This window comes from Pelodiscus sinensis, chromosome 18 (assembly GCF_052426305.1).
Source record: "Pelodiscus sinensis isolate ZL-2025 chromosome 18, ASM5242630v1, whole genome shotgun sequence".
Taxonomy (NCBI): Eukaryota; Metazoa; Chordata; order Testudines; family Trionychidae; genus Pelodiscus; species Pelodiscus sinensis.
In genome coordinates, this window is record NC_143069.1 from 33672107 (window position 1) to 33693742 (window position 21636).

The 21636-nt window shown below is 72.2% G+C and overlaps 3 protein-coding genes across 7 annotated transcripts in view; 1 reads left to right on the forward strand and 2 right to left on the reverse strand.

Moving 5' to 3' along the window:
• Positions 1-1994, forward strand: part of RBM10 (RNA binding motif protein 10) — a 14763-nt gene extending 12769 nt beyond the window's left edge. For both annotated transcript variants that reach the window (XM_075914952.2, XM_075914953.2), the window contains exons 19-24: positions 142-207; positions 743-928; positions 1070-1144; positions 1230-1333; positions 1597-1726; positions 1802-1994. In XM_075914952.2, coding sequence (XP_075771067.1) covers positions 142-207; positions 743-928; positions 1070-1144; positions 1230-1333; positions 1597-1726; positions 1802-1927 — 687 coding nt within the window. In that variant the 3' untranslated portion in view covers positions 1928-1994. The remainder of the gene's footprint in view (positions 1-141; positions 208-742; positions 929-1069; positions 1145-1229; positions 1334-1596; positions 1727-1801) is intronic.
• On the reverse strand, positions 338-5835 carry LOC142823718 (uncharacterized). The gene is made up of 7 exons (XM_089770192.1): positions 4927-5835; positions 4044-4107; positions 3785-3912; positions 3365-3483; positions 3025-3157; positions 2766-2862; positions 338-2662 (listed from the first exon to the last, which is right to left on the reverse strand). Exons 2-7 carry the CDS (start codon positions 4060-4062, stop codon positions 2616-2618), a joined length of 543 nt encoding a protein of 180 aa, XP_089626318.1. The 5' UTR covers positions 4063-4107; positions 4927-5835; the 3' UTR covers positions 338-2615.
• On the reverse strand, positions 4305-20846 carry LOC142823720 (rho guanine nucleotide exchange factor 3-like). 4 transcript variants are annotated; one of them, XM_089770188.1, is made up of 14 exons: positions 20749-20846; positions 17659-17815; positions 16971-17022; positions 15782-15853; positions 13876-13980; positions 13518-13667; positions 12681-12743; positions 11975-12071; positions 11763-11839; positions 11273-11530; positions 9954-10124; positions 8665-8809; positions 7802-8185; positions 4305-4438 (listed from the first exon to the last, which is right to left on the reverse strand). In XM_089770188.1, exons 2-13 carry the CDS (start codon positions 17691-17693, stop codon positions 7986-7988), a joined length of 1425 nt encoding a protein of 474 aa, XP_089626314.1. In that variant the 5' UTR covers positions 17694-17815; positions 20749-20846; the 3' UTR covers positions 4305-4438; positions 7802-7985. The 4 variants fall into 4 exon arrangements, with proteins under 4 accessions (XP_089626314.1, XP_089626315.1, XP_089626312.1 ...); XM_089770189.1 differs by having other exon boundaries at positions 15782-15850; positions 20679-20806; XM_089770186.1 differs by having other exon boundaries at positions 20679-20803.
• Positions 20847-21636: the final 790 nt, after the last annotated feature.

Genomic DNA, 21636 nt, shown 5'->3' on the forward strand with positions numbered 1-21636 from the left:
GTACCGGCGCATCCCGACCCACAGCTCTTCCCGCCAGCGGGAATCGGGGCGGTAGGGGGGCCTGCGGGGGAGGGGAGCAGTGGGTTCGGCCCGCGGCTGGGACCCCGCCAGGCCCTGGCTCAGCTCCTGTTTGCCCCCTAGGGGGCACTGGCCGAGAGGCAGCACGCGCCCATGGACCTCTCCAAGCTGGCCAGTGACGACAGGCTGGTAAGTGCCCCCCCGCGCCGCTGGGGGAGGGGACCGGGAGCCGGGCTGGGAGTTAGGGGCTCGTGGGGGAGGAGCACAGGACTCCCGGGGGGGTTCCCGGCCCCCCACAGCCAGACGGGAGACTCAGGCGGCAGGTAGAAGAGAAGGTTTATTGGCTGGCAGGGACACAGCCTAGCCCAGGCTTGTTACAGGCGCAGCCGGGGGAGGGGGCCCAGAGGCCACACCCAGGCACTCTGCCCCTCCTCTGTCCTGCCTCCAGGCACTGTCACCTGCCCAAATCCTCCACCTGGCTCAGGTGCCAGAGGCCTCGGCCATTCCCTGCGCGGCCCCCTCCCCCAGAGCCACCCCCCGGGCCCCGCACAGGCCGGTAGAATCACGCCCAGCCCAGCAAAGCAAGCAGGGAATACGGAGCCCCCACGGCCCCCCACGTCCTAGAGGGCCCGCGGGCTGGAGCAGGGCAGAGTGCCAGGGGGGCGGGCCGGGGCGGCAGGCCTCGTGCGGCGGCAGCCAGCCCCACGGCGCCGTGTTCCCGCAGAGCCCGCCCCGGGGGCTGGTGGCCGCGTACAGCGGGGAGAGCGACAGCGAGGAGGAGCCGGAGCGGGCGGCCGACCGGGAGGAGAAGCTGACGGACTGGCACAAGCTGGCCTGTCTGCTCTGCCGCCGGCAGTTCCCCAGCAAGGAGGCGCTGATCCGCCACCAGCAGCTGTCCGGGCTGCACAAGGTGGGTGGGTGTGTGTGTGGGAGGGGGCGGGGGTCATGCTGCCTGGCCCTCTGGGGCACCGGGCCCTGCACTCCTGGGGGCACCGGCCCCATCCTGCCCCGAGGGCCAGGGGTTCCTACTGACCATCTTGTTAAATTCCAGCAAAACCTGGAGATTCACCGTCGCGCCCACCTGTCGGAGCAGGAGCTGGAGGCGCTGGAGAAGAACGACATGGAGGTGCACGGGGGCTGGGACCCCAGGGAGGGGCTGGGGGGCGAGTTGGGGGGCGCCAGCCTTGGTTCTGACAGGCCCTCCCCCGCAGATGAAGTACCGGGACCGCGCGGCGGAGCGCCGGGAGAAATACGGCGTGCCGGAGCCCCCAGAGCCCAAGAAGAGGAAGTACTCAGCTGTGATGCCCGCCACTGTGTAAGCCCCGCCCCCACCAGCCTGCCCCTCCCACTCAGGGTGGAGCTCTGCCCCTCCCCAGAGGCGGCTGCGTATCAGCAAGGCCCAGCTCTCCCGTGCTGCTAGTATGTGCAGCTGCTCCCAGGCAAGGGGGGTGGATGGTGCGGCTCTGCCCAGCCCCCCGCCCCAGAGGCGACTGCGTGGCACCAGTGGGGATTGGCGGGGTGCAGCTCAGCCCCCCCCGCGGCAGCTGCCCCAGCCCTGAGCCCTCGCTGTCCCCGCAGAGACTTCGAGCAGCCGACGCGGGACGGGCTGGGCAGCGACAACATCGGGAGCCGCATGCTGCAGGCCATGGGCTGGAAGGAGGGCAGCGGGCTGGGCCGGAAGAAGCAAGGCATCCTGAACCCCATCGAGGTAGGGGGCAGGGCGCGGGGGGGCGGGGGCGCTCCGGGGCAGGTGTCTCATCTCACCCGCTCTCCTCCCCGCCAGGCGCAGACCCGAGTGCGCGGCTCCGGCCTGGGCGCGCGCGGCAGCTCCTACGGGCTCTCGGCCGCCGAGTCGTACCGCGAGACGCTGCACAAGACCATGCTGACGCGCTTCAACGAGGCCGAGTGAGCCGGGCGGGAGGCGCCCGCCCCCGCCCCTCCCCCATGAACTTTTTATAATTAAAGGAGAAAAATGACTTGGCGGCTGCTGCCCCTTGCTGGGCCGGGCCCTGGGCCGTGTGTGCCGCTGCTGGGCCGGGCCGGGCCCTGGGCTGTGCGTGCCGCTGCTGGGCCGGGCCCTGGGCCGTGCGTGCCGCTGCTGGGCCGGGCCCTGGGCTGTGCGTGCCGCCGCTGCTGGGCCGGGCCCTGGGCCGTGCGTGCCGCTGCTGGGCCGGGCCCTGGGCCGTGTGTGCCGCTGCTGGGCCGGGCCGGGCCCTGGGCTGTGCGTGCCGCTGCTGGGCCGGGCCCTGGGCCGTGCGTGCCGCTGCTGGGCCGGGCCCTGGGCCGTGCGTGCCGCTGCTGGGCCGGGCCCTGGGCCGTGCGTGCTGCTGCTGGGCCGGGCCCTGGGCCGTGCGTGCCGCTGCTGGGCCGGGGCCGGGCCCTTGGCTGTGTGTGCCGCTGCTGAGCAGGGCTGGAGGGGGCATGCCCCTACCCCCTGCTGGGAGTTGTCCCCCCATTTCCCCCCTCCCCCCGAGCCAGGTGCACAGGGGGAGGGCAGAGGCAGGCTGTACGGAGGCGGGTGCGGGGGGAGTGACGCAGTGGGAGCCCTGTTGCCAGCAGGAGCCGGAGCCCCAGGACTGGAGCCAGGTGGTGACTTCTCACAGGGGCCGGTGCAGCCCCTCGATCAGCTCCGGGTAGTGGGGCTCTGTGGGGAGAACAGGGCCGTGAGGGGGGTGGTAAAACCCCTTCCCTCTGTCCAGCTCCCCCCTCCCTCCCACCCGGCGGGCCGGGCCCGGAGCTGCTCTCACCGCGGTCGGGCTGGATGTGGCCGTGCCGGATGAGGAAGTCCAGCGCGACGAGTGCGCAGTTGGGCTTGAAGTCACGTGAGGCGATGGCCTCCTTCACCTGGGTGCAGAGAGCGGCTGTCACCGGGGTACGGGGGGGGCAGCCGCATGGAATTCCCCTCCCCCTCCTCCCCTGCTGCCTGGAGCCCTATGTGGGCCTCTCACTGCTGGGCCCAGGGTCCCTGCCCCCCCATCCTCTAGGCCCAGCCTGGCTCTTGCTCACCTCATCTAGGCCTAGCAGGTAAAACTCCTGCATCTCCCCATCGCCCACACGGGGCTTGAAGGCCTCGGGCAGCTCCAGGTCGAAGACAAACTGGCACTCAGGGAAGATGCCCCGGGAGTCCTCGTAAGTGTAGCTGGGGGGGGGGAGAGAGGGGTCAGTGGCGTGAAGTGTGGGGGAGGCGCACCCCCATGGCGCCTGCATGCTGGGCTCAAAGCAGTGGGTGCAGCCGCTCCTCTTGGGCCCGGGGACACGGCCCTGCCTGGTGCATGGGCAGGTGGACAGGATGGGGGAGGGGGGAGTGCAGGGGGTGACATCCCTCTCCCCCCCCCCCCCGCCTTACCTAATGGTGCCCACGGGCCGGGCTTGTGCGGCCAGTGCAGGGGGGATACAGGCCTCTTCCTGGCACTCCTTCAGCAGCGTCTCCCTCACCCCCAGCCCCACGGCGATCCCCCCAGCCGCCTGGCAGAGAGAAGGGGGTGAGAGCAGCACCCTGCCTGTCTGGTACCTACCCCCACCCTGCCAGCATAGTGTCTCCCCAGGGATCGCACCGACGGGCTCTTCCCCCCCTGCACTCCCTAGTCAGACTGGTGTCCCCCCCACTCGGGGGTCCTTCCAAGGGTTAGACGTGCTGCCCTGGCCTGGCATGAGCCACCGACCCTCCACTTGAGCACCCCCAGCTGAGAGCCAGGGCTGCAGCCAGCCCTGCCTTGCCCCACTGGGGTGCGCCCCCTGCCGCCAGCCCGGTCCCCTCCCTGCTCACCAGGTTGTCCAGCTGGCCGGGGTAGGTGGGCTTCGTCAGGGCGCGGCGGCCCAGCCACATGCAGAGCTGCTCTCCCCGCCAGGTGTAGCCGTTCACATGGGCCCCGTAGCAGCGAACGCCCAGCAGCGCTGGGTGGGGAGGGGAGAGGGTCAGCTGGGAGTGACGGGAGGGCCCCACCCTGGGGGAGCAGGAGGGCCCCAGGCCAGCTGCCAGCCCCAACTCTGCCCCTCCCCCTCCGCACTGAGCCCGGGGGACTCACCGGTGGCCGCACGCTCCATGCTGAACAGGGGCGGGTCCCAGAACCGCTGCCGCACCTCGTAGTGCTGCAAGGAAAGGGGCCCAGATGAGCGAGCCCAGGGCGCCTGGCTCCCTGCTCTACCCATTAGCCCCCCCCACCAGCGGGACTCACCTCGTCCCGCCATTCGCGCAGGCAGGGGAAGGCCCCCAGCTCCCGCAGCTCCCCCAGCACCTGCCCCACGGCGGCCGTGCGCTGGGGGGGGGTCACCAGGTCGGGGTGCAGCTCGACGCGGCCGGGCTCGGGGCACACGCTGAACACGGCCGGGTAGCCCTGGAGCCGCTGGGCCACCGGGGCGGGCACGGAGCCCACGCGCTGCCCTGCCACCAGGAACGGCAGGCACCGGCCCTGGGACGAGCCTGGGGAGAGAGCCAGGGTCAGACCCCCCCCAGGGGTGCCCCCCCACCCTATGGGCCCCCTGAGGCGCGAGCCCCCCCTCCACCCCATTGCCCTTTTAATTAGCTCTGTGGGCCCCTCCAGACGCTACAACCTGCCCCTTTAACAGTTAAAGGGGCCACAACCCTCCCTGCCCTGCGCCTTTAAGGGGTGAGCGGCTCATCCCTTTAATTCCACCCGAGCCTGCGCCTTTAGCCCCCCCATGTCCCCTCCCCTTTAATCGCAGCAGCCCGAGCGCTCCCGTCGCCCCTTTAAGCATTAAAGGTTCGGGGCCGTTTTTTTGTCGGCTGCTTTCCGCCCCCAGCGCGCCTGCCCCTTTAAGGGCAGCGAGTGGCCGCTTGCGCCTCGCTCCCCTCCCCTTTAAGACTTAAAGGGGCGGCCGGTGCCTCGTTTTGTGCCGGCCGAACGCGGCAGGCGCTGCCTTCCGGAGCCGGTTGCCATGGTCACGCACCGGGCTCGTGGAAGTTGTTCATCCGTTTCAGCAGCTCCCGGACCCGCTCGGACCAGGAGGGCGCCGCCATGATACCCCCCGGGAGCGGCACCGCCGCCTGCCAATCACAGTGCGGCTTCTGCCTCGGGGCCCGCCCCCTCGCCAATCAGAGCCGAGCCTGTTGCCAGGGCGGACGAACCGGAAGTCGAAGCCTGGCGGAACGGAGGCGCCTCAGGCCACGCCCCTTAGGCATATTTGGCCAATCAGCTGGTAGCCTCCTTTCTCGACTCGCCCGTGCTCCATAGTCGGCCAATTGGGACGCAGGAGCCTGCCTGGCCCCGCCCCCTCCCCAGCTGACCAATCCGTCGGCAGGATCTCTATGTGACCACACCCTCATCATAGCTGGCCAATCAGATGACAGGATTACAGCCTTGCTACGGCTTCGCTCTCAGAACCAGCCAATTAGAAGGTAGGATTCCTGCACGGCCACACCCTCGCTCAGAGCCAACCAATCAGCCAGCCGAATCGCTTCCTAACCACACCCCTTCTCCACAGCTGGTCAATGGGGTGGCTGGGTCGCCCCCCCCCACAGACTTGCTCCCTCTGGAGCCCCCACCGGTTGGCTCCGGCCTCATGGGTCCCTCCCCCAGGGGCAGGCGACAGGGCCCAGTGGGGCCCCCCCTTGGCTGCCCCTCCCCCATGACAGGGCTCAGTGGGGGGCTGCCTGGGCTGGGGGGCCAGAGCCAAGAGCCCCCCCCCCCCGCTAAGCTCCTGGGGCAGCCCCAGGGGTGGCTCCCTCGCAGGCAGGAGCAGTAGCCTGGTTCCAGCCGGGGCAACACAGACGTGGGGCCCACTGGCTCCGTCACACGTTTATTGGGCACAGCAAGGCCAGAGGGGCCACGCAGCAGGGTCACGTCCTGCCCCCCCCACACGCAGCAGGGCCACGTCCTGGCCCCCCCCACACGCAGCAGGGCCACGTCCTGCCCCCCCCACACACACACACGCAGCAGGGCCACGTCCTGCCCCCCCCCCCCACACGCAGCAGGGCCACGTCCTGCCCCCCCCACACGCAGCAGGGCCACGTCCTGCCCCCCCCACACACACACACACCTGCCTCCCCCCCCACACACAGCAGGGCCACGTCCTGCCTCCCCCCCACACACACAGCAGGGCCACGTCCTGCCCCCCCCCACACACACACACACGCAGCAGGGCCACGTCCTGCCCCCCCCCCCACACACACGCAGCAGGGCCACATCCTGCCTCCCCCCCACACACACACACACGCAGCAGGGTCACGTCCTGCCCCCCCACACACACACACGCAGCAGGGCCACGTCCTGCCCCCCCCACACACACACACGCAGCAGGGTCACGTCCTGCCCCCCCACACACACACACACGCAGCAGGGCCACGTCCTGCCCCCCCACACACACGCAGCAGGGCCACATCCTGCCTCCCCCCCCCACACACAGCAGGGCCACATCCTGCCTCCCCCCACCACACACACAGCAGGGCCACGTCCTGCCTCCCCCCCACACACACACAGCAGGGCCACGTCCTGCCTCCCCCCCCACACACACACACAGCAAGGCCACGTCCTGCCTCCCCCCCACACACACACACAGCAGGGCCACGTCCTGCCTCCCCCCCCCACACACACAGCAGGGCCACATCCTGCCTCCCCCCCCCACACACACAGCAGGGCCACGTCCTGCCTCCCCCCCCCCACACACACACACGCAGCAGGGCCACGTCCTGCCTCCCCCCCCACACACACACAGCAGGGCCACATCCTGGCCCCCCCCCCACACACACAGCAGGGCCACATCCTGCCTCCCCCCACACACACACAGCAAGGCCACGTCCTGCCTCCCCCCCCCCACACACACACACAGCAGGGCCACGTCCTGCCTCCCCCCCACACACACACACACAGCAGGGCCACATCCTGCCTCCCCCCACACACACACACAGCAAGGCCACGTCCTGCCTCCCCCCCACACACACACACAGCAGGGCCACGTCCTGCCTCTCCCCCCCACACACACACACGCAGCAGGGCCACATCCTGCCCCCCACTCACAGCAGGGCCATGTCCTGCCTCCCCCCACACACACACACACAGCAGGGCCATGTCCGGCCTCTCCCCCCCCCCCACACACAGCAGGGTCACATCCTGCCTCTGTCTATTCCCCTCCCCCCCATAGCAGGGCTACGTCCTGCCTCTGTTCCCCCCACACACACAGCAGGGCCACGTCCTGCCTCTGTTCCCCCCACACACACAGGCTATGTCTAGACTGGCAACTTCTTGTGCAAAAACTCTTCCAGAAGAGAGCGTCTACACTGGCATGTGCCTTTGCGCAAGAGGATCCGTGCCAGTGGAGACGCTCTCTTGTGCAGGAAAGCTCTGATGGCCATTTTAGCCATTGGGCTTTCTTGCGCAAGAAATTCATGTTGCCGTCTACACTGGCCTCTTGTGCTCGAACAGTTGCGCAAAAGGGCTTATTCCTGAGCGGGAGCGTCAGAGTTCTGGCGCAAGAAGCCCTGATTTCATACAGCAGGACGTCAGTTTACTTGCGCAAGAACACACGGCCAGTGTAGACATAGCCACGGAGCAGGGCCACGTCTTGCCTCCGTCCCCCCCCCCACACACACACAGCAGGGCCACATCCTGCCTCTGTTGTCGTCCCCCCCCCACACACAGCAGGGCCACATCTTGCCTCCGTCCCCCCCCCCACACACAGCAGGGCCACATCCTGCCTCTGTGTTGTCATCCCCCCCCACCACACACAGCAGGGCCATGTCCTGCCTCTCCCCCCCCCCACACACACACAGCAGGGCCATGTCCTGCCTCCGCCCCCCCCCACCCCCGTGGTAGCAGGGCTGGGGCACCTTGTGTCCAGCCAGGGGCAGGGCGACAGCCCCAGAGCAGCCCGTGCGGAGTCAATAAATACAGGGGATGGACCCAGGAGTCCGGGGAGCGCTGGAGCCAACCCGCGGGCTGGCGTCAGGCAGGGGCTCGGGAGTCCGGCCAGCCCAGCGCCATGCCGGAGCGAATCCGCGCGGCCGGCCCGGCTCAGGTGTGCTCCATGGGGGCGTCGCAGTCCAGGCGCAGGGCGGCCAGGGGCTCCAGGCTGCTGTCGGGCTCCAGCGCCGCGCGGGCGTCCAGGGCCTGCCGCAGGCAGCTCAGCCACCGCTGCTTGTCGAAGGCGTCGGCCGCCTGGAGCGTCTGAGCCTCCGCCTGGGCCCTGGTGCTGACTCGCAGGCAGCTCCTGGCTGGGGGACGAGGGGTTCACATGGGGGGGCAGCCCGCATCCTGGCCCAACCCCCCCCCCCGTCGAGTCCCCTGGCCAGCCCCTCCCCCAGCTAGACTGCCCCCCCCATCTCTCCCGGCCAGCCCCTCCCCCAGCTAGACTGCCCCCCCCCGTCTCTCCCGGCCAGCCCCTCCCCCAGCTAGACTGCCCCCCCCCGTCTCTCCCGGCCAGCCCCTCCCCCAGCTAGACTGCCCCCCCCCGTCTCTCCTGGCCAGCCCCTCCCCCCCCCCCCCTAACTGCCCCTCCCCCCATCTCTCCCGGCCAGCCCCTCCCCCAGCTAGACTGCCCTCCACCCGCATCCTGCCCCTCCCCTCCTCCATCTCTACTTCCCCTCTTCCCCCAACCAACCTGCCCCCCACTTGCCCTTCAGCTGACCCCCAGCCCAACCAGCTCTAGCCTCCAGCAGCAGACATGACCCCAGAGGGCGAGGGGGGCACCTACCACGCCGGGCCCCCCCGTCGGGCACGTCCTGCACCTCCAGCTGGCTGACAGGCAGGCACCGCTGGACCTGGAACTGGGCCTGCTCGCCCTGCAGGACGGGCCGGGTCAGCACCAGCGCCCCCGCGAACAGGAACACGGTCAGCCGCTGCGGGGAGGGAGAGCGGGTCAGGCCGCCGGCGCCGCACTCGGCCAGGGGGACTAGTGGTTAGGGCGGGGGGGCGGGGGGGCTATTGCTTACAGTGGGGAGGGGACTGCGGCTAGGATGTCTGGGTTGTCTCCCCGTAAATCAGTGCAGATTGTGTCCCTGGCCCAGCCCCCCGCCTCCCGTCACGCCCAGCCCCCCGCCTCCCGTCACCCCCAGCCCCCCACTTCGTCACGCCCAGCCCCCCCGCCTCCCGTCACGCCCAGCCCCCCACCTCCCAATACGCCCAGCCCCCCGCCTCCCGTCACCCCCACCCCCCGCCTCCCGTCACGCCCAGCCCCCCGCCTCCCGTCACCCCCAGCCCCCCACTTCGTCACGCCCAGCCCCCCCGCCTCCCGTCACGCCCAGCCCCCCGCCTCCCGTCACCCCCAGCCCCCCACTTCGTCACGCCCAGCCCCCCCGCCTCCCGTCACCCCCACCCCCCGCCTCCCGTCACGCCCAGCCCCCCGCCTCCCGTCACCCCCACCCCCCGCCTCCCGTCACCCCCAGCCCCCCCGCTTCCCGTCACGCCCAGCCCCCCGCCTCCCAATACGCCCAGCCCCCCGCCTCCCAATACGCCCAGCCCCCCCTTCCCGCCCAGCCCCCCCGCCTCCCGTCACGCCCAGCCCCCGCCTCCCAATACGCCCAGCCCCCCACTTCGTCACGCCCAGCCCCCCCGCCTCCCGTCACGCCCAGCCCCCCGCCTCCCAATACGCCCAGCCCCCCGTCACGCCCAGCCCCCCCGCCTCCCGTCACGCCCAGCCCCCCGCCTCCCAATATGCCCAGCCCCCCCCCCTCCCGTCACCCCCAGCCCCCCCCTCCCGTCACGCCCAGCCCCCCGCCTCCCAATACGCCCAGCCCCCCCCCCCGCCTCCTGTCACGCCCAGCCCCCCGCCTCCCAATACGCCCAGCCCCCCACTTCCCGTCACGCCCAGCCCCCCCACCTCCCGTCACGCCCAGCCCCCCGCCTCCCGTCACGCCCAGCCCCCCGCCTCCCAATATGCCCAGCCCCCCGCCTCCCGTCACGCCCAGCCACCCCACCTCCCAATACGCCCAGCTCCCTGCCCTCCGTCACGCCCAGCCCCCGCCTCGCAGCGCCCCCTGGTACCTGCCCCTTGCCGTTGCGCAGTTCCCCGTGGCAGAGCAGCAGGGCGGAGCGGTCGATGTCGGGGTGCCGGGACCCCTCGTCGGGGTAGCTCAGCCGGTGCTGGTAGTAGCGGCACTCAGCCTCCCCCGTCTTCCTGTTGATCAGCCCCACCAGGTCCTGGGCCAGCCCCACCTGCCCCACGGACACAGTTCAGTGAGGCCCCTCTGCCCCCAGCCTGCCCCCCATGGCGCTGCCCCCTCCCTGCGGGGCCCAGGGACTGTCTGCCCCCCCATGGCACTGCCCCCTCCCTGCGGGGCCCAGGGACCGTCTGCCCCCCCCTGGCACTGCCCCCTCCCTGCGGGGCCCAGGGACCGTCTGCCCCCCTATAGCACTGCCCCCTCCCTGCAGGGCCCAGGGACCGTCTGCCCCCCCCATGGCGCTGCCCCCTCCCTGCGGGGCCCAGGGACCGTCTGCCCCCCTATGGCACTGCCCCCTCCCTGCAGGGCCCAGGCCCCCCGCCCTCCCCATGGCGCTGCTCCCTCCCTGCGGGGCCCAGGGACCGTCTGCCCCCCCATGGCACTGCCCCCTCCCTGCGGGGCTCAGGGACCGTCTGCCCCCCCATGGCACTGCCCCCTCCCTGCGGGGCCCAGGGACCATCTGCCCCCCCCATGGCACTGCCCCCTCCCTGCGGGGCCCAGGGACCGTCTGCCCCCCCCCATGGCACTGCCCCCTCCCTGCAGGGCCCAGGGACCGTCTGCCCCCCCATGGCGCTGCCCCCTCCCTGCAGGTCCCAGGGACCGTCTGCCCCCCCATGGTGCTGGCCCCTCCCTGCGGGGCCCAGGGACCGTCTGCCCCCCCATGGCGCTGCCCCCTCCCTGCAGGTCCCAGGGACCGTCTGCCCCCCCCATGGCGCTGCCCCCTCCCTGCGGGGCCCAGGGACCATCTGCCCCCCCATGGCACTGCCCCCTCCCTGCGGGGCCCAGGGACCATCTGCCCCCCCATGGCACTGCCCCCTCCCTGCGGGGCCCAGGGACCGTCTGCCCCCCCCATGGCACTGCCCCCTCCCTGCAGGGCCCAGGGACCGTCTGCCCCCCCATGGCGCTGCCCCCTCCCTGCAGGTCCCAGGGACCGTCTGCCCCCCCATGGCGCTGCCCCCTCCCTGCGGGGCCCAGGGACCGTCTGCCCCCCCCATGGCGCTGCCCCCTCCCTGCGGGGCCCTGGGACCGTCTGCCCCCCCATGGCGCTGCCCCCTCCCTGCAGGTCCCAGGGACCGTCTGCCCCCCCCATGGCGCCGCCCCCTCCCTGCAGGGCCCAGGCCCCCCGCCCCCGAGCACACTCACTGCCCGCTGCAGGGGCGCCTGGTCGGGGTGCTCGGGGGGCGTGCGCCGTAGCACCTCGCGCAGCAGCAGCGGGTACTTGACCAGGCGGCTGCGGGGCAGGTCCAGGAAGCTCCAGAGCTCCAGCCGGCGGCTGAAGGCCGACTCCTGGCACAGGCGCAGGAAGTTGCCCACGGCCGGGTCCCGCTTGCAGGTGTCCAGCCGCGCCTTGGCCCGCACCTGGTGGCAGCAGTAGGGCTCGTAGCCCCGCAGGCCGGGCAGCTGGGGAGACGCCAGTGTCAGCCGGGGGCGGCTCCTCTCCCCATGGGCCGCCACCCCTCGCCCAGGCGGGGCCCCTGAGCCCCCTGCCCAGCCGGGGGGAGAGCCCCCCCTCCCCCTCCGATCTCCCCATTCCGGGGCCCCAGCCCCCCCCTGCCCATCCCCCGCCCGGCCCCTCTGTCCCCGGGCTTCCCCACCCCCTCCCAGCCCACGGGGGCCACCCCCCCGTCCTTACCCAGTCCAGCAGGGTGGGTCCCACCTCGGGCACCGTCCCGTCCTCCTGCCTCAGACCCTGCAGCCGCCCCAGCAGGTCTGCAAACCAGGGGGGACATCAGGGGGGAGCAGCCGGGGGGGCAGCGAATTGGGTCCCCCCGTCTGTGGGGCAGGGGGCTCCCTGCCAGTGGTTGCAGCGCGGCCCGCGGGGGGGGGGGGGCTGCCGGCTCTCACCTTCGTGCAGCGGCACCAGGGAGTCCAGGGGCCCGAAGATCTCGCGCAGCTCCCCCTCCGGCAGGATGGCCAGCGTCAGCATCGGCTCGTAGTAGTTCTGCAAGGGCAGGGTCAGAGCGCCCCTGGAGCCCCGGCCCCCATCGGCCCCCCCGGCCCCCCCGGCCCCCCCTCGGACCCCCCCTTGGCTCCCCCTCCGGCAGGATGGCCAGCGTCAGCATCGGCTCGTAGTAGTTCTGCAAGGGCAGGGTCAGAGTGCCCCTGGAGCCCCGCCCCCCCTCGGCCCCCCCGGCCCCCCCTCGGACCCCCCCTTGGCTCCCCCTCCGGCAGGATGGCCAGCGTCAGCATCGGCTCGTAGTAGTTCTGCAAGGGCAGGGTCAGAGCGCCCCTGGAGCCCCGCCCCCTCGGCCCCCCTCGGCTTCCCCCGGCCCCCCCTCGGACCCCCCCTTGGCTCCCCCTCCGGCAGGATGGCCAGCGTCAGCATCGGCTCGTAGTAGTTCTGCAAGGGCAGGGTGACGCCTGCAGCCCCAATACCCCCACAGCTGAGCCCCCTGCACCCCCTACCCCCTACTGCCTAGCACCCCAGCGGCCCCTGCTGAGCCCCCCACATCCCCCTGTAGCCTGGCACCCCAGTGAGCCCCCCCATCGACCCTCCACCCCCCTGAGCTCCCCGCAGCCCAGGACCCCCGCTAAGGGGGAGGGAAGGTACCTTCTTCACCAGGGTCAAATCCGCCACCAGCTGCTGCTCCCCCTGCATCAGCTCGAAGATCACCTGGGGGGGGGTCTGGGTTAGCCCCAGGTCCCCCCTTCCCAGCCCCGCCCCCGGCTCCTCCTTCAGCCCTGCCCCGCCCCTGGCTCCTCCCCCACTCACTCCCTGCCCCGCCCCTGGCTCCTCCCCCACTCACTCCCTGCCCCGCCCCTGGCTCCTCCCCTACTCACTCCCCGCCCCGCCCCCTGGCTCCTCCCCCACTCACTCCCCGCCCCGCCCCCTGGCTCCTCCCCCCACTCCCTGACCCTGCCCCGCCCCTGGCTCCTCCCCCACTCACTCCCTGCCCCGCCCCCTGGCTCCTCCCCCACTCACTCCCTGCCCCTGCCCCTCCTGGCTCCTCCCCCACTCACTCCCTGCCCCGCCCCTCTTGGCTCCTCCCCATCTCACTCCCTGACCCCGCCCCTCCTGGCTCCTCCCCCACTCACTCCCTGCCCCGCCCCTGGCTCCTCCCCCACTCACTCCCCGCCCCGCCCCCTGGCTCCTTCCCCCCTCACTCCCTGCCCCTGCCCCTCCTGGCTCCTCCCCCACTCACTCCCTGACCCCGCCCCTCCTGGCTCCTCCCCCACTCACTCCCTGACCCCGCCCTCTCCTGAATCCTCTCCACTCACTGCCTGCCCCTGCTCCTCCTGGCTCCTCCCCCACTCACTCCCTGCCCCTACCCCTTCTGGCTCCTCCCCCACTCACTCCCTGACCCCGCCCCCTTCTGGCTCCAGCCTTCTCCCCTCTCTCAGGCTCCTCCCCCTGCCTGCTGGCCCCACCCTTGGCCCTGCCTCTCACCTCCTGGCGTTTCACCTCCTGGGCCGAGAGCTCCTCGCTGACCCGGTCAAAGGTCTCGCTCCAGAGTTTGCTGCTGCGGCGCCGGCCCCCGACCCGGGGAGGCGGGACGTAGCCTGGGGGGCGGGGCTCTGTCTTGAAGCTGATGGACCGCTGGGGGGAGGGGATAGGCTGTGATTGGATGAGAGAGAACAAAGGCCCCACCCACTTGACGCATTCCCTCTCCCCCCCCAATACTCCCTCCCAGCTACGGGCCCCCATCCCCAGAGAACTTACCCCCGACTGGCTCCTCCCCCACCCCACAGCCCTGCCCCATGTGTCCTGGCCCCTATAGTGTCGGGACGAGGGGATCCCTGGGTACCTGGATGGACTGGCTCAGGCGTTTCAGGGGTGTCACCTTGGCCGAGGGGGGGCCCGAGGATGACAGGGCCTTGGCGACGGGCTTCACCCTCTTGATGCAGGGCTCCTGGGGAGGAAAGGGGTGAGCACGGGGAGGGGGGCCGGGCCCCGACTCGGCCCGGGAGCTCCAGGAACCATTTCGGGACCCAGCTTCCTGCCACCAGCAAACAAGCCAGGGGCTGCCGGGCAGGACAAGGGAGAAATCGGCCAGGCCACGTGAATCCCTCCTGCGCCAGTCTGCAGCCCAGGCCTGCCCCCCACAGCCCTGCCCCACGGCCTCCTCCTGCCCCCAGACCCCGCCGGTGCCCCCCACAGCCCCGCCCCACGGCCTCCTCCTGCCCCCAGACCCCGCCGGTGCCCCCCACAGCCCCGCCCCACGGCCTCCTCCTGCCCCCAGACCTCGCCGGTGCCCCCCACAGCCCCGCCCCACGGCCTCCTCCTGCCCCCAGACCCCGCCGGTGCCCCCCACAGCCCTGCCCCACGGCCTCCTCCTGCCCCCAGACCCCGCCGGTGCCCCCCACAGCCCCGCTCCATGGCCTCCTCCTGCCCCCGACCCCGCCGGTGCCCCCCACAGCCCCGCCCCACGGCCTCCTCCTGCCCCCAGACCCTGCCGGTGCCCCCCACAGCCCCGCCCCACGGCCTCCTCCTGCCCCCAGACCCCGCCGGTGCCCCCCACAGCCCCGCCCCACGGCCTCCTCCTGCCCCCAGCCCCGCCCCACGGCCTCCTCCTGCCCCCAGACCCCGCCGGTGCCCCCCACAGCCCCGCCCCACGGCCTCCTCCTGCCCCCAGACCCCGCCGGTGCCCCCCACAGCCCCGCCCCACGGCCTCCTCCTGCCCCCAGACCCCGCCGGTGCCCCCCACAGCCCCGCCCCACGGCCTCCTCCTGCCCCCAGACCCCGCCGGTGCCCCCCACAGCCCCGCCCCACGGCCTCCTCCTGCCCCCAGACCCCGCCGGTGCCCCCCACAGCCCCGCCCCACGGCCTCCTCCTGCCCCCAGACCCCGCCGGTGCCCCCCACAGCCCCGCTCCACGGCCTCCTCCTGCCCCCAGACCCCGCCGGTGCCCCCCACAGCCCCGCCCCACGGCCTCCTCCTGCCCCCAGACCTCGCCGGTGCCCCCCACAGCCCCGCCCCACGGCCTCCTCCTGCCCCCAGACCCCGCCGGTGCCCCCCACAGCCCCGCCCCACGGCCTCCTCCTGCCCCCAGACCTCGCCGGTGCCCCCCACAGCCCCGCCTCACGGCCTCCTCCTGCCCCCAGACCCCGCCGGTGCCCCCCACAGCCCCGCCCCACGGCCTCCTCCTGCCCCCAGACCCCGCCGGTGCCCCCCACAGCCCTGCCCCACAGCCTCCTCCTGCTCCCAGACCCCGCCGGTGCCCCTCACAGCCCCACCCCACGGCCTCCTCCTGCCCCCAGACCCCGCCGGTGCCCCTCACTCCCGCCCCACAGCCTCCTCCTGCCCCCAGGCCCCGCCGGTGCCCCTCGCTCCTGCCCCACGGCCTCCTTTTGCCCCCCAGACCCTGCCGGTGCCCCCCACAGCCCCACCCCACGGCTTTCTCCTGCCCCCAGACCCCGCCGGAGCCCCCCACAGCCCCACCCCACGGCCTCCTCCTGCCCCCAGACCTCGCCGGTGCCCCTCTCTCCTGCCCCACAGCCTCCTCTTGCCCCCCAGGCCCCACTGGTGCCCCTCACTTCCACGCCCACGAGCATAAGAGGCCCCGCCTCCCACTACGATTTAAAGGGGCCGTCCCAGAAGCCTCCTCCTCAGGGGTGTGCGGGGACCAGTGGGATGACGGGGGACGGGGGAGGGGCGGGTGGGGACACAGATGGGGCAGAGGGTGATGACGGGCCGGATGGGGGAGGGTCTGACCTTGTCATCGGACGTCTGGGGCTCAGGCTCCGCCTGCCCCACGTCAGGCCCCCCATGCTGCTTCCGCTTCTTCTGCCGGAGAGAGGGGGGGGTCAGAGCCAGTGCTGGGAGAGCCCATCTCCCCCCCACCCCCCACCTCTCCACCCCATCCCCCGACCTCCCCCACCTCCCCACCCACATCTGCCCCCATTCCCCAACCTCCCCCACCTCTCCACCCCATCCTCCGACCTCCCCCATCTCCCTCCCCATCCCCCCACCCTCCCCCACCCCCCACCTCTCCACCCCATCCCCCGACCTCCCCCACCTCCCCACCCACATCTGCCCCCATTCCCCAACCTCCCCCACCTCTCCACCCCATCCCCCGACCTCCCCCACCTCTCCTCCCCATCCCCCCCATCCCCCCCCCACCCCCCACCTCTCCACCCCATCCTCCCACCTCCCCCCCCCCTCCTCCCCATCCCCCCCCCCAACCTCCCCCACCTCTCCACCCCATCCTCCGACCTCCCCCACCTCCCTCCCCATCCCCCCCCCCAACCCCCACCTCTCCACCCCATCCTCCGACCTCCCCCATCTCCCTCCCCATCCCCCCCACCCCCACCTCTCCACCCCATCCGACCTCCCCCATCTCCCTCCCCATCCCCCCATCCCCCACCTCTCCACCCCATCCCCCGACCTCCCCCATCTCCCCCCCATCCCCCACCTCTCCACCCCATCCCCCGACCTCCCCCATCTCCCCCCCATCCCCCACCTCTCCACCCCATCCCCCATCTCCCCACCCCATCCCCCGACCTCCTCCATCTCCCCACCCACATCTCCCCCCATCCCCCAACCTCCCCCACCCCATCCCCTGACCTCCCCCATCTCCCCCCCCCATCCCCCCACCCCTCCCCCATCTCCCCCCCATCCCCCCATCCCCTGACCTCCCCCACTCCCTCCCCCTCCCCATCCCCCACCTCCCCACCCCCCACCCCATCCCCCGACCTCCCCTATCTCCCCACCCCATCTCCCCCCATCCACCCCATCCCTCACCTCCCCCCATCCTCCATCTCCCCACCCCATCCCCCACCCCAACCCCCACCCCTCCCCACCCCACCCCATCTCCCAGTCCCCCCATGCCTATCTCCATGGTCCCACCCTCCCTGAAGAAACCCACCCACCCTCCACTCCAGCCTTGCCCTCCCCCACTCACCCCTGACCCCTCGGACATGGACCCCTGGGACCGCTCGCGATGCACCGGGGACCTGTAAACACACCGGGAAGGGGTTACAAGAATGGGGTGCTGTGAGCTTCCCCAGCAGTGCCACAGGAACCCCCCCATCTCTGCCCCCCAGTGCTGGAGCTGCCCCGTGGCAGTGCTGGGGCACCGCTGGGGCCCCGTCCCTGCAGTTCGGTGCTGCGTCGGGGAAACTGCAATTCCGCTTGCTGCCCGGACGCACCGAGTCTGGGGCCATGCAAACTTGGCGGAGTTATTCTAGGCCGTGGTTGGCAACCATGGGGGGGGGGTTGGGAGCCAGGACTCCTGGGCTCTCTTCCGAGGGCTGGGAAGGGAGAAGGGTCTAGCGGTTAGAGCGGGGCGGGCTCAGCGCCAGGACTCCAGTGTTCTCTTCCTGGGGGAAGAGGGGAGTGGGGCCTAGTAGTTAGAGCGGGGGGGAGGGGTGACTGCAAGCCAGGACTCGTGGGTTCTAGCCCAGCTCTGGGAGAGGAGTGTGGTCTCCTAGTTACAGAAGGAGTCACCACCCCTTGGCGGTGCCTCAGTTTCCCTGGCGGGGGGACAATCCGGAACCCCCCGCCCTGCGCAGCATCGAGTCTCACCGGGTGGGGTGACGCGGGGGCCACAGTTCAGTAGATTTGAGCCCCCCAAGTGGCTCCCCCCTTACCATGACTCCTGCTCCGCCGACCCCTCCTCGTCCATGGCTGCTCAGTGCATCCCGGGCCCCCCGCACCTGCTGCCTGCTCCCCTCGGCCCCCCGGCGCAGGCGGCTCAGTCCCCAGGCTCTGAAGCGAGAGGCGCTTCCGTCCCTGCGGCTTCCTGCCCTGCAGGAGGCGGGGGAGGCCAGTTCCTGTGTGTGTAGCAACTGCACCCAGCTGCCCCCCCTCCGAGCAGGATGGTCTGCTCCATTGTGCCCCCTAGTACCCAGCCCCCCTGCCAGGGGTGAGCGCCCCTGCCCCACGGCGCCCCCACCTTACAGGGGTGAGCGCCCCCTGCCCCGCTTCCTGCCCCACGGCGCCCCCACCTTACAGGGGTGAGCGCTCCCTGCCCCGCTTCCTGCCCCACGGCGCCCCCACCTTACAGGGGTGAGCGCCCCCTGCCCCGCTTCCTGCCCCACGGCGCCCCCACCTTACAGGGGTGAACGTCCCCTGCCCCGCTTCCTGCCCCACGGCGCCCCCACCTTACAGGGGTGAGCACCCCCTGCCCCGCTTCCTGCCCCACGGCGCCCCCACCTTACAGGGGTGAGCGCCCCCTGCCCCGCTTCCTGCCCCACGGCGCCCCCACCTTACAGGGGTGAGCGCCCCCTGCCCCGCTTCCTGCCCCACGGCGCCCCCACCTTACAGGGGTGAGCGCCCCCTGCCCCGCTTCCTGCCCCACGGCACCCCTACCTTACAGGGGTGAGCGCCCCCTGCCCCGCTTCCTGCCCCACGGCGCCCCCACCTTACAGGGGTGAGCGCCCCCTGCCCCGCTTCCTGCCCCACGGCACCCCCACCTTACAGGGGTGAGCGCCCCCTGCCCCGCTTCCTGCCCCACGGCACCCCCACCTTACAGGGGTGAGCGCCCCCTGCCCCGCTTCCTGCCCCACGGCACCCCCACCTTACAGGGGTGAGCGCTCCCTGCCCCGCTTCCTGCCCCACGGCACCCCCACCTTACAGGGGTGAGCGCCCCCTGACCCGCTTCCTGCCCCACGGCACCCCCACCTTACAGGGGTGAGCTCCCCCTGACCCGCTTCCTGCCCCACGGCACCCCCACCTTACAGGGGTGAGCGCCCCCTGCCCCGCTTCCTGCCCCACGGCACCCCCACCTTACAGAGGTGAGCGCTCCCTGCCCCGCTTCCTGCCCCACGGCACCCCCACCTTACAGGGGTGAGCGCTCCCTGCCCCGCTTCCTGCCCCACGGCACCCCCACCTTACAGGGGTGAGCGCCCCCTGACCCGCTTCCTGCCCCACGGCACCCCCACCTTACAGGGGTGAGCGCTCCCTGCCCCGCTTCCTGCCCCACGGCACCCCCACCTTACAGGGGTGAGCGCCCCCTGCCCCACTTCCTGCCCCACGGCACCCCCACCTTACAGGGGTGAGCGCCCCCTGCCCCACTTCCTGCCCCACGGCACCCCCATCTTACAGGGGTGAGCGCCCCCTACCCCGCTTCCTGCCCCACGGCACCCCCACCTTACAGGGGTGAGCGCCCCCTGCCCCACTTCCTGCCCCACGGCACCCCCATCTTACAGGGGTGAGCGCCCCCTACCCCGCTTCCTGCCCCACGGCACCCCCACCTTACAGGGGTGAGCGCCCCCTGCCCCGCTTCCTGCCCCACGGCACCCCCACCTTACAGGGGTGAGCGCCCCCTGACCCACTTCCTGCCCCACGGCACCCCCACCTTACAGGGGTGAGCGCCCCCTGCCCCGCTTCCTGCCCCACGGCGCCCCCACCTTACAGGGGTGAGCGCCCCCTGACCCGCTTCCTGCCCCACGGCACCCCCACCTTACAGGGGTGAGCGCCCCCTGCCCCGCTTCCTGCCCCACGGCACCCCCACCTTACAGGGGTGAGCGCCCCCTGACCCACTTCCTGCCCCACGGCACCCCCACCTTACAGGGGTGAGCGCTCCCTGCCCCGCTTCCTGCCCCACGGCACCCCCACCTTACAGGGGTGAGCGCCCCCTGACCCGCTTCCTGCCCCACGGCACCCCCACCTTACAGGGGTGAGCGCCCCCTGCCCCGCTTCCTGCCCCACGGCACCCCCACCTTACAGGGGTGAGCGCCCCCTGCCCCGCTTCCTGCCCCACGGCACCCCCACCTTACAGGGGTGAGCGCCCCCTGCCCCGCTTCCTGCCCCACGGCACCCCCACCTTACAGGGGTGAGCGCTCCCTGCCCCGCTTCCTGCCCCACGGCACCCCCACCTTACAGGGGTGAGTGCCCCCTGCCCCGCTTCCTGCCCCACGGCACCCCCACCTTACAGGGGTGAGCGCCCCCTGACCTGCTTCCTGCCCCACGGCACCCCCACCTTACAGGGGTGAGCGCCCCCTGACCCGCTTCCTGCCCCACGGCACCCCCACCTTACAGGGGTGAGCGCCCCCCTTCTCTTCCCAACACACAGCACCCCCACCTTACAGGGGTGAGCGCCCCCTGCCCCACTTTCCGCCCCACGGCGCCCTCACCTTACAGGGGTGAGCGCCCCCTGCCCCACTGCATCCCACCTTACAGGGGTGAGCGCCCCCTGCCCCACTGCATCCCACCTTACAGGGGTGAGTGCCCCCTGCCCCGCTTCCTGCCCCACGGCACCCCCACCTTACAGGGGTGAGTGTCCCCTGCCCCGCTTCCTGCCCCACGGCACCCCCACCTTACAGGGGTGAGTGCCCCCTGCCCCACTGCATCCCACCTTACGGGGGTGAGTGCCCCCTGCCCCACTGCATCCCACCTTACAGGGGTGAGTGCCCCCTGCCCCACTGCATCCCACCTTACAGGGGAGAGCGCCCCCTGCCCCGCTTCCTGCCCCACGGCACCCTCACCTTACAGGGGTGAGTGTCCCCTGCCCCACTTTCCGCCCCACGGCACCCTCACCTTACAGGGGTGAGTGCCCCCTGCCCCACTGCATCCCACCTTACGGGGGTGAGTGCCCCCTGCCCCACTGCATCCCACCTTACAGGGGAGAGCGCCCCCTGCCCCGCTTCCTGCCCCACGGCACCCTCACCTTACAGGGGTGAGTGCCCCCCGCCCCACTGCATCCCACCTTACGGGGGAGAGCGCCCCCTGCCCAGCACCTTGGCTTCCTGCTGCAGCGAGGGCAGGAGGCAGGGGCCTGGGCGATGCTTCCTTCCCCCTGCCCCTCCCCTGCAGGTCGGCCGCAGGCGCTGCCTCCGGATGCAGGTTCTCTGCCGTGGAAAGCGGAACGTGCAGCAGCCACAGCACCCAGCCCGGCGCCGAGATGCAGCCACCTCTGGGGCGGGGCAGCGGGGAAGAGCCGCCCAAGCTCTGCCCTGCGGGCGCCCGCCGGGCTGGCGAGAGCGCAGCGTTCTGCCGAGTGTCCAGCGTCGAGGCTTTTATTACAACGGCCAGTACAAAAATATCCGGGCTATGAAAGTGCCGGGCCTCGGGGCGGCTCCCAGACACGCTGCGCTGTCCCCCACTGGGGGGTGACGGGTCTTAAAGGAGGGGCCGGGGGGTTCTCACTCCTCTGATGCTGCCTCATTAGCCCATGGGCCCTTCACCGCCACAGCACCCCCTTCTGGCCCAGCCTCCTTCCCCCACCCTGCCCCGCTCTGCAAATCCTCCATCGCCTCAGGCCCCCACAGATCCACAGCCCCTGCAATGCCCCCTACCCTGCCCTCCAGCTCTGTGCCCCCCGGCTGGGGGGAGGTGCAGGCAGGAGCTGGGCCTGCGCAGCACAGATGGGAGCCATGCCCCACAGATCTGCATCCTTGTGAGCCTGAGCATGTCAGGGTGGGATGGGCCAGCCCCCAGCCCCATGGCACCAGGCCCACCCCTTCGCCCCAGTCCTCTCCCAGAGCGGGAGCCAGAACCCTGGAGTCCTGCTCTAACCACTAGCCCCCACAGCCCTCCCACCCCCAGGCCTGTCCCAAATGGCTCAGGGTGGCTTTGGGGCTACCTAGGGTGGGGCTGACAGTGTTGCCCCCTCTGGACAGCTCAGC

What these genes read in the sequence shown, in the direction of transcription:
- LOC142823720 (XM_089770188.1), bottom strand. Translation starts at nt 17,693, where the DNA reads ATGGACGAGGAGGGGTCGGCGGAGCAGGAGTCATG. An exon ending in AGGCGCCCCTGCAGCGGGCA is followed by an intron (nt 10,125 to 11,272) that starts GTGAGTGTGCTC and finishes TCCGTGGGGCAG; the next exon opens with GTGGGGCTGGCCCAGGACCT. An exon ending in TGCGCAACGGCAAGGGGCAG is followed by an intron (nt 8,810 to 9,953) that starts GTACCAGGGGGC and finishes CCCTCCCCGCAG; the next exon opens with CGGCTGACCGTGTTCCTGTT.
- LOC142823718 (XM_089770192.1), bottom strand. An exon ending in CGGCCCGTGGGCACCATTAG is followed by an intron (nt 3,158 to 3,364) that starts GTAAGGCGGGGG and finishes CCCCCCCCCCAG; the next exon opens with CTACACTTACGAGGACTCCC. An exon ending in CCACATCCAGCCCGACCGCG is followed by an intron (nt 2,663 to 2,765) that starts GTGAGAGCAGCT and finishes TTCTCCCCACAG; the next exon opens with AGCCCCACTACCCGGAGCTG.